General features: G+C 42.4%; 1 protein-coding gene across 2 annotated transcripts in view; it reads right to left on the bottom strand.

Moving 5' to 3' along the window:
* The window catches only part of Zranb3 (zinc finger RANBP2-type containing 3), a 162,927-nt gene that overhangs the window by 32,863 nt on the left and 106,587 nt on the right, over positions 1-23,477 (bottom strand). For both annotated transcript variants that reach the window (XM_057770825.1, XM_057770827.1), the window contains exons 9-11: positions 10,641-10,760; positions 6,428-6,547; positions 2,449-2,628 (exon numbers count right to left, since the gene is read on the bottom strand). In XM_057770825.1, coding sequence (XP_057626808.1) covers positions 2,449-2,628; positions 6,428-6,547; positions 10,641-10,760 — 420 coding nt within the window. The remainder of the gene's footprint in view (positions 1-2,448; positions 2,629-6,427; positions 6,548-10,640; positions 10,761-23,477) is intronic.

The following is a 23,477-nucleotide window of genomic DNA, read 5'->3' as shown; positions in this document are numbered from 1 at the left end:
TATTTTAATGTTTATATACTTGAAGATTTTCCCAAAATATGACGGGTCATTATACATATATTTATATTCACTACTCAGAACTCACTAATTATACATATACATATTTATATTTAATACTCAGAACTCGTTTGGCTGGGCGGTGGTGGTGCACGCCTTTAATCCCAGCACTAGGGAGGCAGAGGCAGGTGGATCTCTGTGAGTTCGAGGCCAGCCTGGTCTACAAGAGCTAGTTCCAGGACAGGCACCAAAAACTACAGAGAAAGTCTGTCTCAAAAATAAAAAATAAAAGCCGGGTGGTGGTGGCGCACGCCTTTAATCCCAGCACTAGGGAGGCAGAGGCAGGTGGATCTCCGTGAGTTCGAGGCCAGCCTGGTCTACAAGAGCTAGTTCCAGGACAGGCTCCAAAACCACAGAGAAACCCTGTCTCGAAAAACCAATAAATAAATAAATGAATGAATGAATGAATGAATGAATGAATGAATGAAAAAGAAGAATGTTCGTTTGTGCCCTGACCTTGTCTCATTACAGTGAAATCCTTACTTTCTTTTCCATTTGCTGATGTTAGGACACGGCGTCTTGGGGAAGTAATTAGTCATGAATGTCGGGTCCACTTCCATGGGACTAGCAACAGACTACATTTCTGTTTATTTCTATGGTAGTTTATTGTAGTAGCTCAAATTACTTATACAGAAGTTGGTGCTCCAAAAGTGTGGTTGCTGCCTGGAGGTGTGCGAGTGTTTACAAAGTAGGTAATGGGTAGAGGCTGGGAGTTTAAGTACGCATGCTGGGAAATTCCACAAATGGAAATTTAAAGGTATTTCCAGTCAACAAGGAGAGCAACAGAGCAAGCATCTCTCTTCTTAAAGAACACCCACATAATCACGAACAGAATGTTGATGGAATACAGATTGCAAAGGCCGTTCTGATAAGGTTTCAGATGGAAATGAAAAACACGCTATTGGAAACCGGAGGAAAGGTCACTTTATTCAAAAGCCAAGAACTTAACTGCGGGGACAATGTTCTAGTTATTTCTCAAAGAACTTGCAAGCAATAAAACTACATCTCTCTGAGATTTCCGAGGACGTGCTAAAGGGGCAGTATGGCTCCTTCTGACTACATGGGGTAAACAGAAAAGATAAATACAGACAAAATTGTTAAGCAAAAAAGTAACAATTTCAATTTTGGAAAATTCTTGGCCCATCAAGACTGTGCAAATGAGAAAAAATGTTTTGCAAAGAACATTGAGGTATGTCCAAGAGGCCATGCGAAATAACAGCTGGCATGGACAAGAACGCAAATTTAATCAGCCACCTTAATAAGAGTGAGAAGCAGACAGGACTGCATCCGTAGAAACAGTGTCAGCTGGGAAGCAAGCACTCACAGGCAATGGGACAGAGCGAGGGCAGCCTGTCAGTCTTCCTCACCTGCACAGACCTGCAGCACAGCACTGCCTGGCTACAAAACCAAACAAGGGAGACTACCAAGGCAAGTTGGGGATCCTCGCCTCGCTTCTACAGCAGCAGGAGCAGCCGTGAAAACACTTGAAGCATGTGTGAGGCACAGTCGAGGCCCTGAGTCAACCTTAGCACATGAGAAAATCAGGAGGAACAGGAAACAGTAGACAAAGGGCTTCCAGAGGAGCGAGAGGGAGGACTCAGAAGTTAAAAGCTCTAGCAGAGCACCCACAGTTGGCTCCTTGAACCCACAGCCTTTGTAACTCCAACTCCAGGGAAACTGATGCTTTTGCCTGGCCTCCATGGACACCTGCATGCATGTGTACACACCCCAACACGGACATGCATGCATGCATACACCCAGACAACAGAGCTAAAAATAAATCTTCTTGGCTGGATGGTGGTGGTTGCACGCCTTTAATTCCAGCACTCAAGAGGCAGGTGGATCTCTGAGTTTGAGGATAGCCTGGTCTACTAAGTGAATTCCAGGACAGCCAGGACTGATACACTGAGAATACACTGAGAAACCTTGTCTCAAAAAACAAAAAAAGAAAGAAAGAAAGAGAAAAAAGAAGAAAAAAAGCTTCTTTAAAAAATGAAAATAAAAAGGGAGGGGCTTGGAAAAAAATAGCCAAGGGAAGTAGAAAAAGACAAAATCTTCTGAGTAAATTGGGACCATTGGGATAGGGTTGAAGGGGAGGGGAGAGGCATGGAGGCGAGTAGAGGAAAATGTAGAGCTCAATAAAAATCAATAAAAAAATGTAAACACTAAAAAATTAAAATTGTTTGATACTACAAAAAAAAAAAAAAAAGCCAAGCTTGGAAAGTGATGCCTTGGTATGGCGCTTCAAGTAATGAAGGACCAATTGAGTCCTTTATCATCTTAGTCTCTACTACTGTTATTCTGGTATACGTAAGTAGCCTTTGCCTGGACACATTAAAATCCAGCCTCCTAACCCATGTGGTACACAGACCATTAGAACTCAAGCACTACCTTTCGATTCAGCAGCGCCCACATTAGGCTGTCCAGAGTACCGTTTGCAATAAGATAGTGAACATTCACAGAACTGCACTGTCCAATTCGATGAGCGCGGTCTTCAGCTTGTTTGATATGTCCAGGGTCCCAGTACAACTCAGCGAAGACAACGTGACTTGCAGCAGTAAACGTTAGACCCTGAGCAAAACAAAGCAAAGTAACTGAGGCACAAATAAGCTGAGCATGAGATACATACACAGAGCACGAAACTCACGTGTAATATAAAGCCTTCCTGAACACATTAAAAGGAGAGGAAGTAAGAGTTCTAGTCAGCTTTAACTGTCAGCTTGACAGAAAGTAGTCATCTGAGAAGGGAGAAGACAATTGAGTGACTGCTCAGGTCAGCCTGGCCTGTGGGATCATCCTGACTGTTACTAACATAAGAGGGCTCAGCCCGCTGTGGTGGCACCGTCCCCTGGGCAGGCGGTCCCTGGCTTTGGAAGCCAGCTGAGCACGAGTGAGTAAGGCAGCAGTGTTCCTCCTTCAAGCCCTGCTTGACCTTCCTGAATGACGGACTATAACCTGTAAGCTGAAGTAAATCCTTTCTTCCCCTAAATTGCTTCTGGCCAAAGTGTTTTTATCACAGCAACAGAGATGAAACTAGAACACTAAAACTTAACACAAGTGAGTCATGCGATGTAAGACAAATTAAGAAGATCTAATTCATGAACGGCAGATGAAGGCTTCTTATTGCAAAATATTCAAGTGAGCTACGAGAAACATATTTAAAGACATTTCAATAGGCAGGTTTATGGGCACTGAACATACAAACAAAACCAACTTTATCCCTTGGAAGAGTCTGATTCACTTTACTGCTGGAAAAATCTAACGAAATACATTATAAAAGAGAATATGATTTGTAGCGCATGGTATCCATGGCAACTAGGCATCAAGCACTGACACGCTCTTCATTTAATTCAATCCACTGTGCTGGAAAGTGAGAGGAACATGTCTCTAGCCAAGCAATTTCCTCCTGTGAAATCTCCCATGCGACAACTCTAAGACCCTCGAGTTTATTGCCACTAGTCTCAGTGTGTCGTGCAGCTGCTGTATTCTCTGTGCGACTGCCGTTTACATGAACATGAAATACTGTGGCGGGAAAACATTAAGTCTTACTTCACATCCAATCCATGAAAATGTGTCAGGACGCACAGCTCCTACAGTGGTGGGCTGAGTGAGCTCTGAAGCATGCATACAGCCAAAGGTGTGGGCAGACGACAAAAAGTCTACCTCGCTTTAGAAATATGGTTTAATTCATGTTGTTCACAAGAACTAGAGCTTCTATGAGGGATGGTTCTCAGAACCCACATAAAAAGCTGAAGCCGGGCGGTGGTGGCGCACGCCTTTAATCCCAGCACTCGGGAGGCAGAGGCAGGCGGATCTCTGTGAGTTCGAGACCAGCCTGGTCTACAAGAGTTAGTTCCAGGACAGGCTCCAAAACCACAGCGAAACCCTGTCTCGAAAAAAACCAAAAAAAAACCAAACCGAAAAAAAAATAAAAGCTGAGTGTGGAGGTGTGCACTTGTAATTCTAGCACTCGGGAGGTTGAGATGGACAGAGTCCTGGGATTCATTGCCTAGACTAACTGGGGAGCCCCACCCTCAATACCATGTCTCAACAACACCAGATGCAAAAGCCCAGCATGGTGGCGTGCGCTTTAATCCTAGCGCTCAGAAGGCAGAGGCAGCCTGCTCTACTAGTGAGTTCCTGGACAGAGAGCGAAACATAGAGAAACCCTGTCTCAAAAACCCCAAAATAGAGAAACAAAGAAAAAAAGAAACAAACCACCTAAAAACAAGGTAAATGATTCTGGAGCTACAATTCCAGACCCCTGAGACTCACACATGACCATGCTTGCAAGATCACTATCATTCTAAGAAGTAGTCAGTCTACAGTATGAGATATCAGCCAGGACAACACCCTTGCTTCTTCCTTTTGTTCTTACAAGCATATTAGTCTTCAAGTATACAAGCGTTGACTTATGTAAGCGCTTCAGGAGCACTACCCTGAATAAAATATGAGTGCCCTGTACATTCTTAATTTCAAACTGTCATTTATTTTTAATCATATTTTAAGCCCTGCCTTTCCTGTCTGGTTTCGTCTTACTTATCATGTCTCCTGACAGGGACAATCACCCATATCTAATTTTAGGTTCTTGGTAAAATTCTGTATGGCTAGAATATTCTAACTGATAAATATGTCAGATTTTAGGAAGCTTAATCCAACATAAGGAAATACTGAGACAACTCCTCGTGGGTCCTAAACACTTTTTCTATACACAGAATTTTATAGACCTCAACTAGCTGGGTAAAACTGCTTTTTAACATATAACAGGTGTATGCCAGTTAGCCTCCCCCATGCTAAATGAAATGATATGGTTTAGACATTCACATCAAAACATAAAAACAGCATAAATCCAAAATGATCCTCTCTTGCACAGTGAGGCTATAACTGCCACTCCTTTATGTAATACTTACTTTCCTAGATCTTTTTAACATGACACCTTACTCTCCATGGGCAACCTGGAATGTGATGGTCTGAATAGGAATGACCCCTATCGGCTCATATAAACTGTTTGGAAAGGTTAGGAGGTATGGCCTTGTTGAAAGAAGTGTGTCAGGCTTTGAGGTTTCAAAAGGCCATGCCATTCCCAGTTTAATCTCTGCTTTGTGCCCGTGGATCAGGATGTAAGCTCTCAGCTACTGCTCCAGCACCATGCCTGCCTGCCTGCGCCTGTGCTCCCTGCCATGATGATCATGGAATATAACCCTCCGGAAGCATAAGCTCCAAATTTCCAAATTACAGCCTTCCTTCCTTCCTTCCTTCCTTCCTTCCTTCCTTCCTTCCTTCCTTCCTTCCTTCCTTCCTTCCTTCCTTCCTTTTTTAAATAAATTGCCTTGGCAATGGTATTTTGTCACAGCAATAGAAAAGTAACTAAGACAAGGACTAAAGACTGCTCGTCCCAGATGCCCTTGTAGTTAGCTGGGGCCATGAACTAACTGCTGTTTACTGAGAGGCAATGTACCTTCCTTCCCAGGAAGCCAATTGGACTACAGATTTGAATCTGAGGTCCTTGTTTGGGGGCTGGGCATGATGGCGCATGTCTTTAATTCCAGCCCTGGGGAGGCAGAGACAGAAGGATTTCTTTGAGTTAGAGGCCAGCCTTATCTAAAAAGTGAGTTTCAGGACAGCCAGGGCTATTACACAGAGAAACCCTGTCTTAAAGTAAAAAAAGGTGAGATCATTGCTTGGAGTAGAAAATTCTGGAAGAAGCCAGATGTGGTGGTGTATGCTTTTAATCCTAGCACTCTGAGAGGCAAAGGCAAGTAGATCCCTGTGAGCCCAAGGCCAGCCTGGTCTACATAGTGAGTTCCAGGTCAGCACGGCATAATAAAGTGAAACCTTATTTCAAACAACAAACAAAAAAAGAAAAACAAACTGCTAGAAGGGATGTGGCCCTAAGGACTTTGGGGGACAATTATTGTGCAAGGCAAAAGAATCTGCATGATAAAATTACACTAATTAATTAAGTGTGTGCATGCACTGAGGCCAGAGGACAACCTGAGTTACTGTTCTTTGTGGTTCAGGTGGTCAACGGTAGGAGGCCCATGCCCAGTGGCTGACTCCGCACGCATGTGCACAAGAGCAGCACTAACTGGACAGTCAGTGGGGTATTTAGGAAGGAGATGCATTAGATGAGGGTGAGAGGAGCTAAGAGAAGGGGATAAGGGGCAGACATGACTACAATACATGCATGAAGTTTTCAAAGAATAAAAATAAGAGGCTGCCCTCTTATGTTTTCTAGCACTCTGACATAGAACTTATTAGAGCAAGCATCCATATATAAAATACAATTTTATAAACCAAAATTAGCATTAATGGACTCTTTGTTATTTTCATGACACTTTCTTATCAGACTTAGACCTGAGTCTCTTACCTGGCCAGCAGCCTGAATGCTCAGAATAGCCACATGAGTATCGGGGTCCTTCTGAAACTGATTAACCAGGTGAATCCTTTCTGAAGATGGAACACTTCCATCTATCCTGATGTAACGAGCCTAGAATAAGGGTAATGGCAAAATTAGACAAGCCCTAGGCAGCCTTCTTATTCTATATATTTTATACCTTATTTTAGTAGTCATATAAAGATACAAACTGGTTAAAATGGCACATCAGGAAATGTCACACAGTAAGAAATAACAGAATATAGCAACTTCTTACTTAAAACTTTTTATATAAATGTGTGTGTGTGTGTGTGTGTGTTTGGGCACGCACACGTACATATATGGAGGTCAGAGGACAATTTACAGGAGCTGCTTCTCTCCTTCTACCATGTGGGTTTCAGTGACTGAACTCAGGTTATCAGGTTTGGCGACAAGCTGAACCATCTTGCCTACCCCTATTTCTGACTTTTTAGCCTACTTGAAGATAGGCTGTTTAATGCATTTAATGCACTTTTTTTTTCCTTGAGACCAGGTCTGTATAGCTTTGGAGCCTGTCCTGGAACTAGCTCTTGTAGACCAGACTTGCCTCGAACTCACAGAGACCTTCCTGCCTCTGCCTCCCAAGTGCCGGGATTAAAGTGGTGTTCCACCACAGCCCAGCTATGTTTAATGCATCTTAATTCCACTGTGGTGGTCTGAAAGAGAATAGTCCCTAGAGATTCACATTTCTGAACGTTTGGCCCCTGTTGGTGAGACTGTTTGGGAAGCACTGGGAGGCGTGGCCATGTTGCAGGAGGTGTGTCAATGGTGAGGGGTGGGTTTGAAGGTTTCACAATCCACACCATTCCCAGGTTAGCTTTCTCTCTGCCTTGTGGTTGTCTCAACATGTAGGCTCTTGGCTACTGCTCCAGCACCGTGCCTGCCTGCCACCATGCTCTCTGGTATAATGGTCATGGACTCAACCCCTGAAACTGTAAGCTCAATAACTCTTTTCCTATAAATTGCCTTGGTCATGCTGTCTTTATACAGTAATAGAAAAGTAACTAAGATAGCCAACAATGCCAAGGGCAATTGCTTTTATGCAACAGAAGCTCTATAAATATTTTTTAATAAAGCAAATGTTCCTTCAGTAAAATTCTATCAAAGTTCAGAGGCAAACTTTAGGCAGTAGGTAAGAGTAACTTTAGGGTCACAGGATTAGTTACTTCAGAATAAAATGAAAAGTAGATGTGAGAGGAGAGATGATTTTATTCAGGTATTAGGGAAGTGCGGAGACTGGTATAAGTGTTTCTGAAACACAACCAAACATTACTTGGGAAAGTAATACTCTAAATCTACCATTCATGACCTCTTTTTCCACATTATTAAACTCGAAAGAACTATGTGAGATGACTGTATCCATTGAAGAGAGGAATTACGACACCCACAGACACCTTTAAAAAACGGAGACTCATTAAGTGTTAAATTGAACAGACTTGTCTTCAAGAACAATTTCTGCTGTGAAAAGAGTCGTGTGTTAGAAATAGCTAAAAAGAACAAATCCAGCCTCACAAAAATAAGTTAAGCTGTCAGTCTGCAGCACAGTGTGGCACACATCTTTAATTCCCAGCACTTGAGAGGCAGAGACAGTGGATCTCTATGTTCAAGGCCAGCCTGGTCTACAGAGTGAGTTCTAAGACATCCAGGACTACACAGGGAGACCCTGTCTTGAAAAGCCAAAAGAAAAGAAAAGTTAAGCCCTAATTTCCAAATCAAACTGTCCAAGTATCATTAAATGATTCTTAAAAACAAAACAAAACCAAACAAAACCCTACATACCTGGACATATGTGTGAGTGTGGGTAAGTGGTTGCCCCAGTGTGGAGGTGGAGGTCAGAAAACAACCTCAAGGGTTGGTCCTGGCTTTCCACCTTGTCTGAAGGGAGTCGCTGGTTTTTCCACCGTGCACAGCAGGCTAGCAGGGTGCTCCTGTCTTGTTTCCCATATCACAGTAGGAGTGCTGGGATTAGGACAGCAACTATGTCCTGGTTCCTCATGCTCACAAAGCAAACTACTCACTGAGTCCTCTCACTGGCCCTAAATTAGTAACTTTGCTTCTTCACAAAGCATACATAACCTGACCAATGAACCACTCAGTATCCCTTACAGATCTTTCTAAAGAAAACCCTTGGTCAGAGTGTGGGAAGATGGAGAGAAATCCATCTTGCTCCATGAACAGCTACATTTTTAACTGCAAAGCAGAGTGAGAAACCAGCACATCAGCAAAAGAGCGAACCGCTGCGCCCGGGTCAGAATCTAGGAAATCTACGATTAAATATAGGAAGGGTAGATACGGGAGCAGCGAAGTATATATCCTAACTAAGGGAGCCATCTTAGGGTTGGCAAGAGACTTGACTCTAGAGGGGCTCGCAGGTGTCCAGGGAGATGTCCCCAGCTGGTACCTTGGGCAACTGAGGAGAGGGAACCTGAAATGACCCTATCCTATACTGATGAATATCTTGCATATCACCTTAGAACCTTCATCTGGCGATGGATCGAGATAGAAACTGAGACCCAATTTGGAGCAACGGTCTGAGCTCTTAAGGTCCAAATGAGGAGCAGAAGGAGGGAGAACATGAGCAAGGAAGTCAGGACCACGAGGGGTGCACCCACCCACTGTGACAGTGGAACTGATCTATTGGGAGCCCACCAAGGCCAGATGGACTGGGACTGAATAAGCATGGGTTGAAACTGGACTCTCTGAACATGGCGGACAATGAAGGCTGATGAGAAGCCAAGGACAATGGCACTAGGTTTCGATCCTGATACATGAACTGGCTTTGTGGGAGCTTAGCCTGTTTGGACACTCACCTTCCTGGACCTAGATAGAAGTGGGAGGACCTTGGTCTTCCTCCAGAGCAAGGAATTTGGACTGCTCTTCAGTATCGAGAGGGAGGGGGAATGGAGTGGGGGGAGGAGAAGAGGAGTGGGAATGGGGGGGAGTGGGGGAGGGGCAATATGTGGGAGGAGGGGGAGGGAAATGGGAAACGGGGAGCAGGTGGAAATTTTAATTAAAAAAGAATAAAAATTAAAAAAAAGGGGCTGGAGAGATGGCTCAGTGGTTAAGAGCACTGGCTGCTCTTCCAAAGGTCCTGAGTTCAATTCCCAGCAACCACATGGTGGCTCACAACCATCTGAATTGAGATCTGGCACCCTCCTCTGGCATACGGGCATACGTGGAGCAGAATGTTGTATACATAATAATAATAAAAAAAAAGAATCTAGGAAATCTACGATTAAATAAATTCAGAATGGGAAAGTAATAGGAATCTATTCTTTTCAATGACTTAAAAATTACTTGTAAGGTTAACGAAGTCTTTCTCAGAGTGAAAATCAATAGAACCTTTCACGTTAAGACATCACACTATGCTATCATAAACCTGTCTGTGAAGGAAGACACCAGAACGTATTACAAACACACTAGCTAACGACTAGCACGGTTTAGTTCTGTCTTTGAAAACACTGGCTGTACTGGCTGTATTGCTCCAGGTGTGCAAGGTTCACACCAGTTGCCAGGATGTTTCTTGCAGCTGCTGCCACACACCTGTGCAAGCCCCAAGCACACACAGGGCAGATGGCAGGCAAAGCTTTGAAATGAACAATGGGAGATGCCATCTCTGATGTGAATACTGGAAACTGAAGTGGGTCTCAGAGGATTCCGGGAAGATCACTGACCTTGCGGGTACGGCCTGGTCAACTGAGTGGGCCACTCACATGAACCATGTGCTTTAATGGGTCCATACTCATTTGTAACGACAACTTCCCATAGAGTATATGGCCCGTGAGCTTAAAAGGTCTGAAAGTTTGGGGACCGTGATTTTCATCACTGTGTTCTCTCCCATTCGCGACATTTAGGTGTGTCTGCAATCATACCACTCTTGTGTGCTATCTCCAGGAACAGGGAAGGTCTCCCTTAGGGAGTCAGGACAGAATAGCTTCGTCAACTCAGATAAACTGGACAAAGGAAAATTTAAGATTGATATAAAGAAGAAAACAATATACCATGGTATTAATATAATATTACTAAAATTTGTAAGAAAATATTCAATTATTGATAAAACAATATATTATAAAAACATCATCCACATAAATCATGGGACTAAAAGTGATTTTCAGTACGGTGAAAATATGCATTCTAAAAATTGTTTTATAAAAAAAAGTCACAATACCTTGCTTTCGATGACTGCTTCTGTGCAAGCTTGGAGCATAGTTAAATGGTGAGCAAAGACCAGAAATTTAAGTGACTCATTCTGGAGCAGCATCTTAATATAGTCCTTCACTGCACCTGCCTGAATATAAAGTCAGGTTTTAGTAACATCATCAAAATTTGTAATAAAGCACAGTGTCACTTTAATAAAGGGAAATCAGAAAGCTCCCGACCCCAGGAAGCATCTTCAGACCACATCTCCGCGCCTCTAGCTGGCGCCCTCGGGCAGCCTGTGGAAAAGCTACCCGAGTACGCGCGCTGCTGTTTGGTGTGCTGGAGGGACAAAATGCGCGGAGAAATCCATTTAAAGCATAGGAAAATTATTTTGGTGCCAAGTTTCCTCCCAGTCCCCGGTCAGCTCCGAGTACTGGGAAGGCAGAGCATCATGGCAGGCAACCTGTGCTGGGGGTGCAGCTCATCTCCCCGCAGCTCCACGGCAAGGGGGAGGCATCGTGGACTAGATACACACCTTACTTACCAGACTTAGAAGCTGTAAGGTGAAAAGAACGCTTTCCTCCCCAAGATGCTTTTGGTCATGCTGTCTGATCATAGTAATAGAAATCATGATAAAACAAGAAAGTTCTGGAAGAACCTGAAGAGACAGGCTCAAGAGCACAAGAGGGAGGACTAAGATAACAGAATGAAATGGAGGAATTGATGTAGAAAGAATAAACATCATGAAAATTAACATTGAATCGGCATTCTTAGGTAAAGTCTCTCCAAGTTATCCAGCAAGAGTAAGAAATAAGGAAGGGGTGACTTAAACTTAAAATATGAATATACTATCCTTTAGCTGTTACTGGTTGATTGTGGTAGTATATGCCTGCAATTCTAGGAGGCTGAGCCAGAAAGATTACAAGTTTACGACTAGCCTGGGTTATACAGTGAGTTCAAGAATTAAAAATAAACAAATAAATAAAAAAGGAGAGGGGCTGGAAAAATGGTTCACTGATTAAGAGTGCTTGCTCGTACAGAGAACCCAAGTACTGTTTCCCAGCATGTACACTATGTGGCTCACAAGCACCTGTAGCTCCAGGGTGTATGATGCCCTCTTATTGCCCACAGGCTCCTAAGTGCATGCACAAACATGAACATACACATACACATATAGAGGCACATACACATATATAAATAAAGTTAAAATAAATGTTTTAATAAACGAATGACAAAAATTTGGTTACTCAGAAATTTTGGATAAAGATGTCAGGCTGAACTCACTCAAGCCTACTCCTTCTTAGTCTAAGAAGGGCAAAGGACACAAGCCCAAAGTCAAGAGCAAAATCTAGGAAGTTAAGAAGTACATGATGCCTGGTAACTGATTCTCCATCCTGGGAGATCCTAGGCTGGCAATATGGGATACACAGGAGTACCTGGTTTCTCCTACAGCCGCCATGTAAAAGGCCCAGGAGGGATAGGGTGAGGGGGAGCTAGAACAGGGACAAGCTAAGGAAATGTAGAAGTAGGGGGCTGTGCACAGCTTGGGCCTCATCCTGAACATATATGTTCCATGCCACAGGTACAGACAGCACCCATGCTGGCAGAAAACTGGAATATATTGTTCAGATGGGGGTAAAACAGGAATGAGTGGAATCCTGCACTGAGGGTAAGCAGTAGGGTGTGAAGGCGAGCTCAAAAAAGATAGACTGGGCGTGTAATCCCCAATGCAACAGTGGTGAGTGGCAGGGTCAAAAAGGTTATGAGGTTTCTACACTCATGTCCAGCCTCCAGAACTGTGAGCTAGATAATTGTACATTGTTTATAAATGTTCCAGTCTCAAATGTTGTGCCATAGATGCACACAAGTGAATCAGGGAGAAGGCACAGTGCATAAAAATTGTGAGTATTAGCCGGGCGGTGGTGGCGCATGCCTTTAATCCCAGCACTCGGGAGGCAGAGACAGGCGGATCTCTGTGAGTTCGAGACCAGCCTGGTCTACAAGAGCTAGTTCCAGGACAGACTCCAAAACCACAGAGAAACCCTGTCTCAAAAAACCAAAAAAAAAAAAAAAAAAAAAAAAAAAAAAAAAAATTGTGAGTATTAAAATAAAGTTATATTAATAGATACTGAAAGACTGGGCATATAATTCAGGGACAAAGCACATATTTTCCTAGTGTTTACAAATTTCTAGGCTTGATATCTAGACATTAGAAAAGAAGGAAGGGAGAGAGGGAGGAAGGGAAGAAGAGGAGGAGGAAGAGAAGAAGGAAAAGGGAGGGAATAGGAAGAAGAGGAGAAGGAGGGGGAAGAAGGAGGGGAGGGGAAAAAAGGATGGTGACAATCTTGAAAGAAAATAAAATGAGTCACAGAGAAAAGAAAGCTCAATAAATTAGAACAAAGCAAGACATTCTGGTGTGCTGCTACTACGCAGCTGTGGATACCGACGTGCATATTTCAAAAAGCTAGAGCTAGAGAAGGAATTTTAAATGTTTTCACCATAAAAAATGACAAGGCACTACATGCTGCCCTGATTTAAGTATTATATAACATATTAGAATATTACATGGCATAAAACAAACTAACAGTATATCCCAAGGCTTACCTGAAAATATTTTAAACATGGGTCTAATAACATATGTAGTGAATACTGATCAGAACAAAATTAGCATAACTTTAAAAGTTAGTAAAATTATACCACTTGGATGGAAGGATGGGAATAAGAGACAGGTTTGCATCTGGGGAGGGGGCAGAGACATAAGGAGGTGACGTTTTTATCAAGGCTATTGGCAAGTAAATTGACACGGCTGGCACTAAAAGGGAAGCTGTAATGCAAACTAAGATGCCACAGAAGCAAGGCTGAGACTGAACGAATTAGCACAAAACAAAGGCCAGCACTCAGCTTTCACAGGAACTGGAAGTGACAGTTAACGGTACGGGACTTACTTTTGAAGTGATTATTTTCCATTGTTAACATAGCTTTAGTAATCTTTAAATTAAAAATTTGAAAAATGCCTACCTAAAATTTATATGTATTAATTACAAATCTTCAAAAGGTTTATTCTGCTGTATTTTGCATGCCTGTTTTCTGAACAATGGAATTCATCACATAGTGAGTCTGGAGGTTGGCAAAAGCTTTAGATGTCAGTGCCTCAGAAAGTGGAAAAGAAGTTCTCTCAAAACAAGCAGCTATAAAGTCTAGATATGTTGTCATGGCAACTGAAGCACTTTAATAAAGTGCATGTTTGCCTAAAGAGCTATATTTACTGGGATAAGCTTTTCAGTAAGCACATGCCAAGCTGGAATGTGTCAAGGGGACATTCATTACAATCCAAGTCTAGATTTACAAATGGAACAATTGTTGTAACCTGGTCTGACATGCCTTCTTCCCAAGTGAGACCTATATCTATATCTATATCTATACCTATATCTATACCTATATACACACACATGTCAAGCCCTACCATTCCCACCTCAGCCCGAGGCTCAGAAAAGGTGGGGCAGAAAGAATAAAAAGAGCCTGAGGATGAAGAAATGTTATAAAAGTGCTGTGCTCCAGACATGGCATAGCTCTGGTACACGTGAATTCACAAGAGTTGTGGCTACCTGTATAACCAAGTCAGTTACAGCTCCAGCATGAATGAGGGAGGGACACCTGAGACCCCACACCTAGGTGAGGCTCTGCTGATAGTTAATGGCTGGGAGGCAGGCAGCCATGTTTGGGATTGTAGCCACCAGTAGATTGCCCATGCACTGGTGTGTAGCTCCACACCTATGAGCAGCACTAACTGGACTCAGTGGGTTATATTTAAGGAGGGGCTAATGTCAGGAGGGAGATGTCCTTGGGGAGCTTATGGAGCTTTAATGAGGAGTGGGGGTGGATATGATCAAGATATATTATATACATACATACAATTTGAAGAATAATTTTTTAATAATTTATTTCTATTTTATGTGCATTGGTGTTTTCCTGAATCTCTATCTGTGTGAGGGTGTCTGATCCCCTGTACCTGGAGTTACAGACAGTTGTGAGCTGCCGTGTGGGTGCTGGGAGTTGAACCTGGGATCTCTAGAAGAACCAGTGCTAAGCCATCTATCTCCAGCACTGACGAATAATTTTTAAATGATGATTGGATGGAGTTTTGAGTTAATTGCACAACAGGTAAATCAAAGTTATTTGTATGTATATGTGTGCATGCACATAAAGACATACGCTTAAAACATTCAATGTATGCATAGAGCTGCTTTTCCAAAGTTAGGCCTGATGTGGAATTTCCCTCTGTATGCTGTGATTACCATTAATGAATAAAGAACTGCTTTGAGCCTATAGCAGAGCAGGGCGGGGTAGAGCAGAGCTAGGCGGGGAGGACTGGACTGAATGCTGGGAGGAAGGAGGCAGGATAAAAGAGAGACACCATGTTGCCCTGCCAGAGACAGATGCCGAAACTTTAGCCAGTAAGCCACAGCCATGTGGCCATACACAGATTAATAGAAATGAGTTAAATTAATATGTAAGAGTAGGCAATAAGAAGCTGGAGCCAATGGGCCAAGCAGTGGTTTAATTAATACAGTTTTGTGTGATTATTTTGGTTCTGGGCAGCCAGGACAAACAAGCGGCACTCCTCTAACGTAAGTCTCTACAGAGTATGCAGTATATGATCTCAGATACAGCATGGAGGAGGCAGAGGTTGGTGGAGCTCTGTGAATTTGAGGCTAGCCTGGTTTACATGGAGTTCCAGGCTAGTCAAACCTGTCTCAAAAAAAGAAAAACATTAGTCTTAAAAGAGATAAAATAAGCTAGGACTGACACAGCAACTGAAACACCATTTGAGATGTTGATTTCTAGGAGCGAATGCATTTGGAATGCAAAATACCTACATAGTAAGTGAACTCTAAGGATTCTTTCAGGTTCTGAAATTAGCAATGGCATGGATTTGCATTTTATTTTGCTTTGCAAAGATTTGTTTTATTTTTAATTATGTGCACGCATATAAGTGTGGATACCCACAGAAGCCAGAGGTGTCAGCGCCTTTATAGCTGGTGCTGGGAACTGAACTCTGGTTCTCTGGAAGAGCAGCACTCGCTCTTAACTGAGTCATGTCTCCATGACCCAGGTTGGCATTGTAGAAAGTATTCTACATGCATTTTTACTATATTTCATTTTAACTAGCTATCAATGCCATTGCACCGCCAGATTTTAAATGATCTGAACAAGCATTTGCTTACAATGTTAGTAGGTGTGTGTGGTGGCGGCCCTGGTAAGGATCAATGCCTTAGTGATGCTGGCTCAGGCTTTGTGGTAGTTTTAGAAAAAGCAAGAATTCACAACTGTTTTATTTTACTGAAATGAATATCTGTCTGTTAGGTCAAAGCCTTGGTAATTAGTGGAGACCACATACTATATACCTTATTTAAAGAAACAGTATTTTTAACTGTTTGTTTGAGATGGGGTTTTGCTATACAGAGCATGTTGGCCATGAAGCCCATGAGAATATGCAGGCCCCTGACAGTGGAGTGTGTACTGTCACATCCATCTGGGAATGTTTTTCTTTATGTGTGTGTGTGTGTGTGTGTGTGTGTGTGTGTGTGAGAGAGAGAGAGAGAGAGAGAGAGAGAGAGAGAGAGAGAGAGAGAGAGAGAGAATGAATGCCACATGTCCAAGTGCTTGCAGAAGCCAGAAGAGGGAGTTACATCTCATGATGAGATGCCCAGTATAGGTGCTGGGAACTGAACTTCTGCAAGAGCGGAAAGGTATTCTGAGTCATATCTCTGGCCTCAACTAACTAACTATCTTTCTTTTTCTTCCTTTCTTTCTTTCTTCCTTTCTTTTTCTTTTCTTTTTTTCTTTTCTTTTTTTTTTTTTTTTTTGAGAAAGGGTTTCTTTGTAGCTTTGCAACCTGTCCTGGAACTTGCTTTGTAGACCAGGCTGGTTTCAAATTTAAAGAGATCCGCCTGTCTCTGTCTCCCAAGTGCTGGGATTAAAGGTGTGTGATGTCGGCCAGCAATTTTCAAATATTTCATAAGTAAAGAGGTATATGTCATACATTGTGAAATAAAAAGTGAAAAAAAAAAACATCTTGGCTCTCCTTCTTCTGTTTTCTTCAGCGTGGCCGCGCTCTCTCTGGCTCTTTCCCTCTCTCCCTCTCTCCCTCTCTCCCTCTCCCTCTCTCTCTCTCTATCTCTCCCTCCCTCCCTCCCTCCCTCCCCCTTTTCTCCCCTTTTAATAAATGCTTTTATGGCTAAAAAAAAAAAAAAAAAAGTGAAAAAAACTATATTGATTGACAACCTGATAAAAGGTATTTAAAATTGTCAGCCTTAAATCAAATAATAACAACAGAAAAAAAGGCATAGGAGGGGTACAGCAAGACCAAATTTCAGTCAGCTTCTCCTAGCTCTCAGATACTCCTGCCCTTGTCGGATCTGCCACTCAACCCCAGAAGATTCCCACTGTGTCTGTCATCAGGATCCTCCACATTTGATAGGTGGTCAGTTGGTGATCTAACCTAACTCCTCCTTCTATATTGGCTGTGTAAATTCTTGGCAACCTAAAGGCAAGAATCCTTCCGGGTCAGGGGACTGGGAAGGAAGCTGGCTCAGTGAGCAAAAGTGAGAAGGACCTGAGTTCAGGTCCCTGATGTGGGAGTGTCATATCAATCTGTTGATTTCATTGGTTAATCAATAAAGAAACTGCTTGGCCTGATAGGTTAGAACATAGGTGGGTGAAGTAAACAGAACAGAATGCTGGGAGGAAGAGGAAGTGAGGCAGATGCCAGGCCGCTCCTCTCCAGGGCAGACGCGATGAAGCTCCGACCCAGGATGGACGTAGGCTAGAATCTTCCTGGTAAGCGCACCTCGTGGTGCTACACACATTAATAGAAATGGGCCAAGCAGTGTTTATATGAATACAGTTTGTGTGTCGTTATTTTGGGCCATAACCTAGCAAGGCAGCCAGGAGCCGGGCGGCAGGAACACAGCCTGCAGCTCCTCACTACAGGTTCCCCAGACCCATGTAAAACTGGATGCAGGAGAATGCATCTGTAATCCCAGAGCTCTGACAGTGAGAAGGGAGATAGAGACAGAATCCCCAGAAACTCACAGGCCAGCCAGCCTGGCATAAGCACCAGTGAACAAGAGATCCTATCTCAAATAAGGCAGAAGATAGGGACTGACACTTGAGGTTTTCCTCTGATCTGTATATGTGTACCATGCACTCCCATGCTGCCACTCATAAATGAGTACCCGTCCCCATACACAAATATTTAAAAAAAAATAGAATTCAGTCAGATCAGTTTTACAAGAATCCCCCAAGCCATCATGTCTCTTTAATCAACTGCCCATCCACTCACACATCACTCATCTTCTTCAACCTACACAAATTCCCACTTGTCCTTCCCTATTACAGCTGAGGTGTCCATCTTGCAGAGTATTCTTTTTTTTTTTTTTTCCCGAGACAGGGATTCTCTGTGGTTTTGGAGCCTGTCCTGGAACTAGCTCTGTAGACCAGGCAGAGTATTCTTTAGCTCAACAAGTGTCACAGTGACCTCTGTTTTAACAGTCATAACTGGCAGGGAATGCAGGCATAAAAGAAACCTCCTCTAGTCCTCTGGCTGGGATGACAGACATGCTAGATTTCCTGGGGTTCTGGGGATCCCAACTCCAGGCTTTACATCTGCATGGCAAGCACCTTAACCACTGAGGCATCTTAGCCCTAATCTCAGATTTTAAGCATCTGGGACTCCTTATAGGAAACTGTTTCCTCTAAGATGATATTAGTATTTTATTTGTACTTTATTGATTACTGCTGACTGCTTCCTACTAATGAACAGGAGGCAGGCTGTCTGCTCCTGGTTCAGCCTGACATTTCCCAAACCACAGATCAAGCACAGGAATAGGCCCTCTGCAGCCTTGGCTCCTCCTAGGCCCTGGCAGTGGAAAACTGTAATCGCCTTATTTTCCCTTATTGCATTTTAAAGTGGGATTGTACTCATGTTAAGCTGCTAAAGCAATTAAATAGAAAACATTATGTACCTTAAGGGAACATGTTTAAAGAAACTTCCCTTCAGCAAATAAGGCACGGAAGAATGCTACTATCCCCAAAGTGACAGGAAGTTTCAAATTATGGCTTGGTTTTAGTAATTTTCATTAAAAAACTGGCATTTCTCTTTAAATAGTTTTCTCTAAAACTGAGACAATATTGTAATGTGCTCCCAATAAGTGATAATTGGCTGAACCAAATATACTACATATATCTTGTTTATAAAAAGATTTATTCGAGGGCTGAAGAGATAAGTCAGTGGATTAAGAGCATTTGATGCTCTTGTAGAGGACTCGGGTTCAGGTCCCAGCACCTACATGGTGGTTTATAACCACCTGTAACTCCAGTACAGGGGAGTCTGACCCCATTTTGTCCTCCACAGGTACTGCATGCATATGGTGCCCATACAGGTAAAACACCCACACACATAAAAGAAATAGATCTTTAAAAAGATTTTTTAAAATTATGTATGTACATGCTGCTACAGATGCCCACAAGAAGGTGTTGGATTCTCTGGGGCTGGAATTAAAGGTAGTTGTGATCCAAGTGATGCAGATGCTTCAAATCAAGTCTGATCCTCGGCAAGAGCAGTATGCTTACTTTATCTCTGACTCATTTCTTCAGCCCTGAATATCTGCCGCCTCCTCAGAGGCTATCATGCTGACTCTAATTCTGAGGAATCCTCCTTGTATCAATTTCATTCACACTAAATATGATAAGATACAATAGACAGAGGAAAAAACAGTCTTTCGTGTTGGAACTGGAAAGCCCAGTGGTGGGGGTGCTTGCCCACCTAGTTCTGGTTGTAGGTGACTGTCTATTTCACTGGTCTCTCCTAAAGGCTTCAGATTCTTTGAGAAGTCGACACTGTGCTATTTTCATCACGCCCCTTCAGCATGGTGAAATAGGGATTCAATGTTACACTTTTTTTGTTTTGTTTTTAAAAATGAAGCTTCAACACTAATGCATACACTGTAATAACCCATCTAAAATCTCTATGACGCCGGGCGGTGGTGGCGCACGCCTTTAATCCCAGCACTCGGGAGGCAGAGGCAGGTGAATCTCTGTGAGTTCGAGACCAGCCTGGTCTACAAGAGCTAGTTCCAGGACAGGCTCCAAAACCACAGAGAAACCCTGTCTCGAAAAACCAAAAAAAAAAAAAAATAAAATAAAAAAATAAAATCTCTATGACTTCAATTCAATTTTCTTTTTTTCTTTTTCTTTTTTCTTTTTTTTTTTTTTTTTTGGTTTTTCGAGACAGGGTTTCTCTGTGGTTTTGGAGCCTGTCCTGGAACTAGCTCTTGTAGACCAGGCTGGTCTCGAACTCACAGAGATCCACCTGCCTCTGCCTCCCAAGGGCTGGGATTAAAGGTGTGCGCCACCACCGCCCGGCCTTCAATTCAATTTTCAAACTGGTATGTGAGAACTCAGCAACACATTTTGTCATAGAAAACAGAAGTGGCCTATAAATAGTTACCCCATAGTAATAATTCATAATAAACCCACTTAACCTACATGGTGGATACACTGTATTATTCACAGTTAGAGCAGACATTAACTACTGAAACTCAATAACATATGGGGGGAATGTATTAAGCATCCCAATTTTTTTTTAACAACAGGAACTAATGGTTTCTTGCTGTATCCAGGAATAGAAAAACATCGAAAATACATTGGTGGCTGAAAACAGAGCTTCTGGTGTGGAAGGGAAGAAGGATGACTAAAATCTCCAGAAGCTGAGTGCCAGGAATTGGCACTTTATTTTTAAGATTGCAACTCAATTTGGAGACAGTTGATTTTAATCTCTTTTCTTTCAAGGGTCTTAATAAGTTAGATGTCAACGTCCTACTAACAACCATCACTCACAACTGACAACTACAGCTTCTTAACACAGACAAAAATCACCTAAAGAGTTCTTTCTCACCATGCAGTGATGGCTCATGCCTTTAAACCCAGCACTCAGGAAGTACAGGCAGGTGGATCTCAGTGAGTTCGAGGCCAGCCTGGTCTACAAAGTGAGTTCCAGGATAGGCATGACTGTTACAGAAAAACCCTATCTCAAAAAAACAAAACAAACAAACAAATGAGAGCTCTTTCTCTTATTTTAAAGAAGCATTCTATATTTAGCATTAAGCACAAAGACAGATAAGCAAACAAAACAAGCACATGGTTATTAACAGCAAGAAAAACGCTGTCAGCGAAATGGAGTTAGAGCTGGAGGGGGATGTGTGACTGTCCGTACAATGTGAACAGTGACCACCAATCAAATGAGAACTTATGACAACTACAGCACGGGACAATGAAGGCGCGAAAGAATGTAGATCTTTTCTTCCAATTAATGTTTTGCATTTTCATTCCTATAAAAATGTCTTTCAAACATAAAACTTAAAAAACAAAAGTTTAACCAAAAGCAATCTACAGATTCAACACAATGCCCATCAAAATCTCAGCAAAATTCTTCAATTATCTCAAAAGAACAGTATTCAACTTCATTTGGAAAAGCAAAACAATCCAGGATAGCCAAAACAATCCTGTGCAATAAAAGAACTTCTGGAGGCATCACAATCCCTTACTTCAAACTCTACAACAGAGTTATAGTACTGAAAACAGCCTCGGATTGGCATAAGAACAGACAGGAAGACACAATGGAATCAAATAGAAGACCCGGATATCAATCCACACATCTTCAAACATCTGATCTTTGACAAAGAAGCAAAAAAAAAAAAAAAAAAAAAAAAAAAACAAATGGAAAAAAGAAAGCATATTTAACAAGTAGTGCTAGCATAACAGGATATCAACATGTAGAAGAATGAAAATTGACCCATATCTATCACCATGCACAAAACTCGAGTCCAAATGGATCAAAGACCTCAACATAAAGCCAGCCACACTGAACCTTATAGAAGAGAAAGTAGGAAGTACACTTGAACACATTGGCACAAGGAACCACTTCCTAAATACCCCAGCAGCACAGACACTGAGAGAAACAATTAATAAATGGGACCTCCTGAAACTGAAAAGCTTCTGTGAGGCAAAGGACACGGTCAACAAGACAAAACGACAGCCTACAGAATGGGAAAAGATTTTCACTAACTCCACATCAGACAGAGGTCCAATCTCCAAAATATACAAAGAACTCAAGAAATTGGGCACCAAAAGAACATATAATCCAATAAAAAAAAATGGAGTACAGACCTAAACAGAGGACTCTCAACAGAGGAATCTAAAATGGCTGAAAGACACTCGAGGAAATGTTCAACATCCTTAGTCATCAGAGAAAAGCAAATCAAAACAACTCTGAGATTCCATCTTACACCCGTAAGAATGGCCAAGATCAAAAACAATGATGACAACTTATGCTGGAGAGGTTGTGGGGAAAAGGAAACACTTCTGCATTGCTGGTGGGAGTGCAAGCTGGTACAGCCCCTTTGGATGTCAGTGTGGCGATTTCTCAGAAAATGAGGAAACAACCTTCCTCAAGACCCAATAATACCACTTTTGGGTATATATCCAAAGGATGCTCAATTGTGCCACAAGGACATGTGTTCAACTATGTTCATAGCAGCTTTGTTTGTCACAGCCAGAAACTGGAAACAACCTAAATGCCCCTCAACTGAAGAATGGATATGGAAAATGTGGTACATTTACACAACGGAGTACTACACAGCAGAAAAAAAATAACGACAGCTTGAATTTTGCAGGAAAATGGATGGAGCTAGAAAACATTGTGATAGGACAATGGAGCATTATGATAGAACAATGGAGCACTGTGATAGAACAATGGAGCACTGAGACTGAACAATGGATCACTGTGACAGCACAATGGATCACTGTGATAGAACAATGGAGCACTGTGATAGAACAATGGAGCACTGTGATAGAACAATGGAGCACTGTGACGGAACAATGGAGCACTGTGACGGAACAATGGAGCACTGTGACAGCACAATGGATCACTGTGATAGAACAATGGAGCACTGTGATGGAACAATGGAGCACTGTGATAGAACAATGGAGCACTGTGATAGAACAATGGAGCACTGTGATAGAACAATGGAGCACTGTGATAGAACAATGGAGCACTATGTTGGAACAATGGAGCACTGTGATGAAACAATGGAGCACTGTGATAGAACAATGAAACAATGTGATGGAACAATGGAGCACTGTGATGGAACAATGGAGCACTGTGTTGGAACAATGGAGCACTGTGATGAAACAATGAAGCACTGTGATAGAACAATGGAGCACTGTGATGGAACAATGGAGCACTGTGATGGAACAATGGAGCACTATGTTGGAACAATGGAGCACTGTGATGAAACAATGAAGCACTGTGATAGAACAATGGAGCACTGTGATGAAACAATGGAGCACTGTTATGGCACAATGGAGCACTGTGATAGAACAATGGTGCACTGTGATGGAACAATGAAGCACTGTGATGAAACAATGAAGCACTGTGATAGAACAATGGAGCACTGTGATGGAACAATGGAGCACTGTGATGGAACAATGGAGCACTGTGATAGAACAATAAAACAATGTGATGGAACAATGGAGCACTGTGATGGAACAATGGAGCACTGTGATGAAACAATGAAGCACTGTGATGAAACAATGAAGCACTGTGATGGAACAATGGAGCACTGTGATGAAACAATGAAGCACTGTGATGAAACAATGAAGCACTGTGATAGAACAATGGAGCACTGTGATGGAACAATGGAGCACTGTTATGGCACAATGGAGCACTGTGATAGAACAATGGTGCACTGTGATGGAACAATGAAGCACTGTGATGAAACAATGAAGCACTGTGATAGAACAA

The sequence above is a fragment of the Chionomys nivalis genome, chromosome 5 (assembly GCF_950005125.1).
Source record: "Chionomys nivalis chromosome 5, mChiNiv1.1, whole genome shotgun sequence".
In the NCBI taxonomy this organism is placed as follows: domain Eukaryota; kingdom Metazoa; phylum Chordata; class Mammalia; order Rodentia; family Cricetidae; genus Chionomys; species Chionomys nivalis.
Note: the sequence above shows the minus strand (reverse complement) of the source record. Positions and strands in the feature narration are given on the sequence as shown.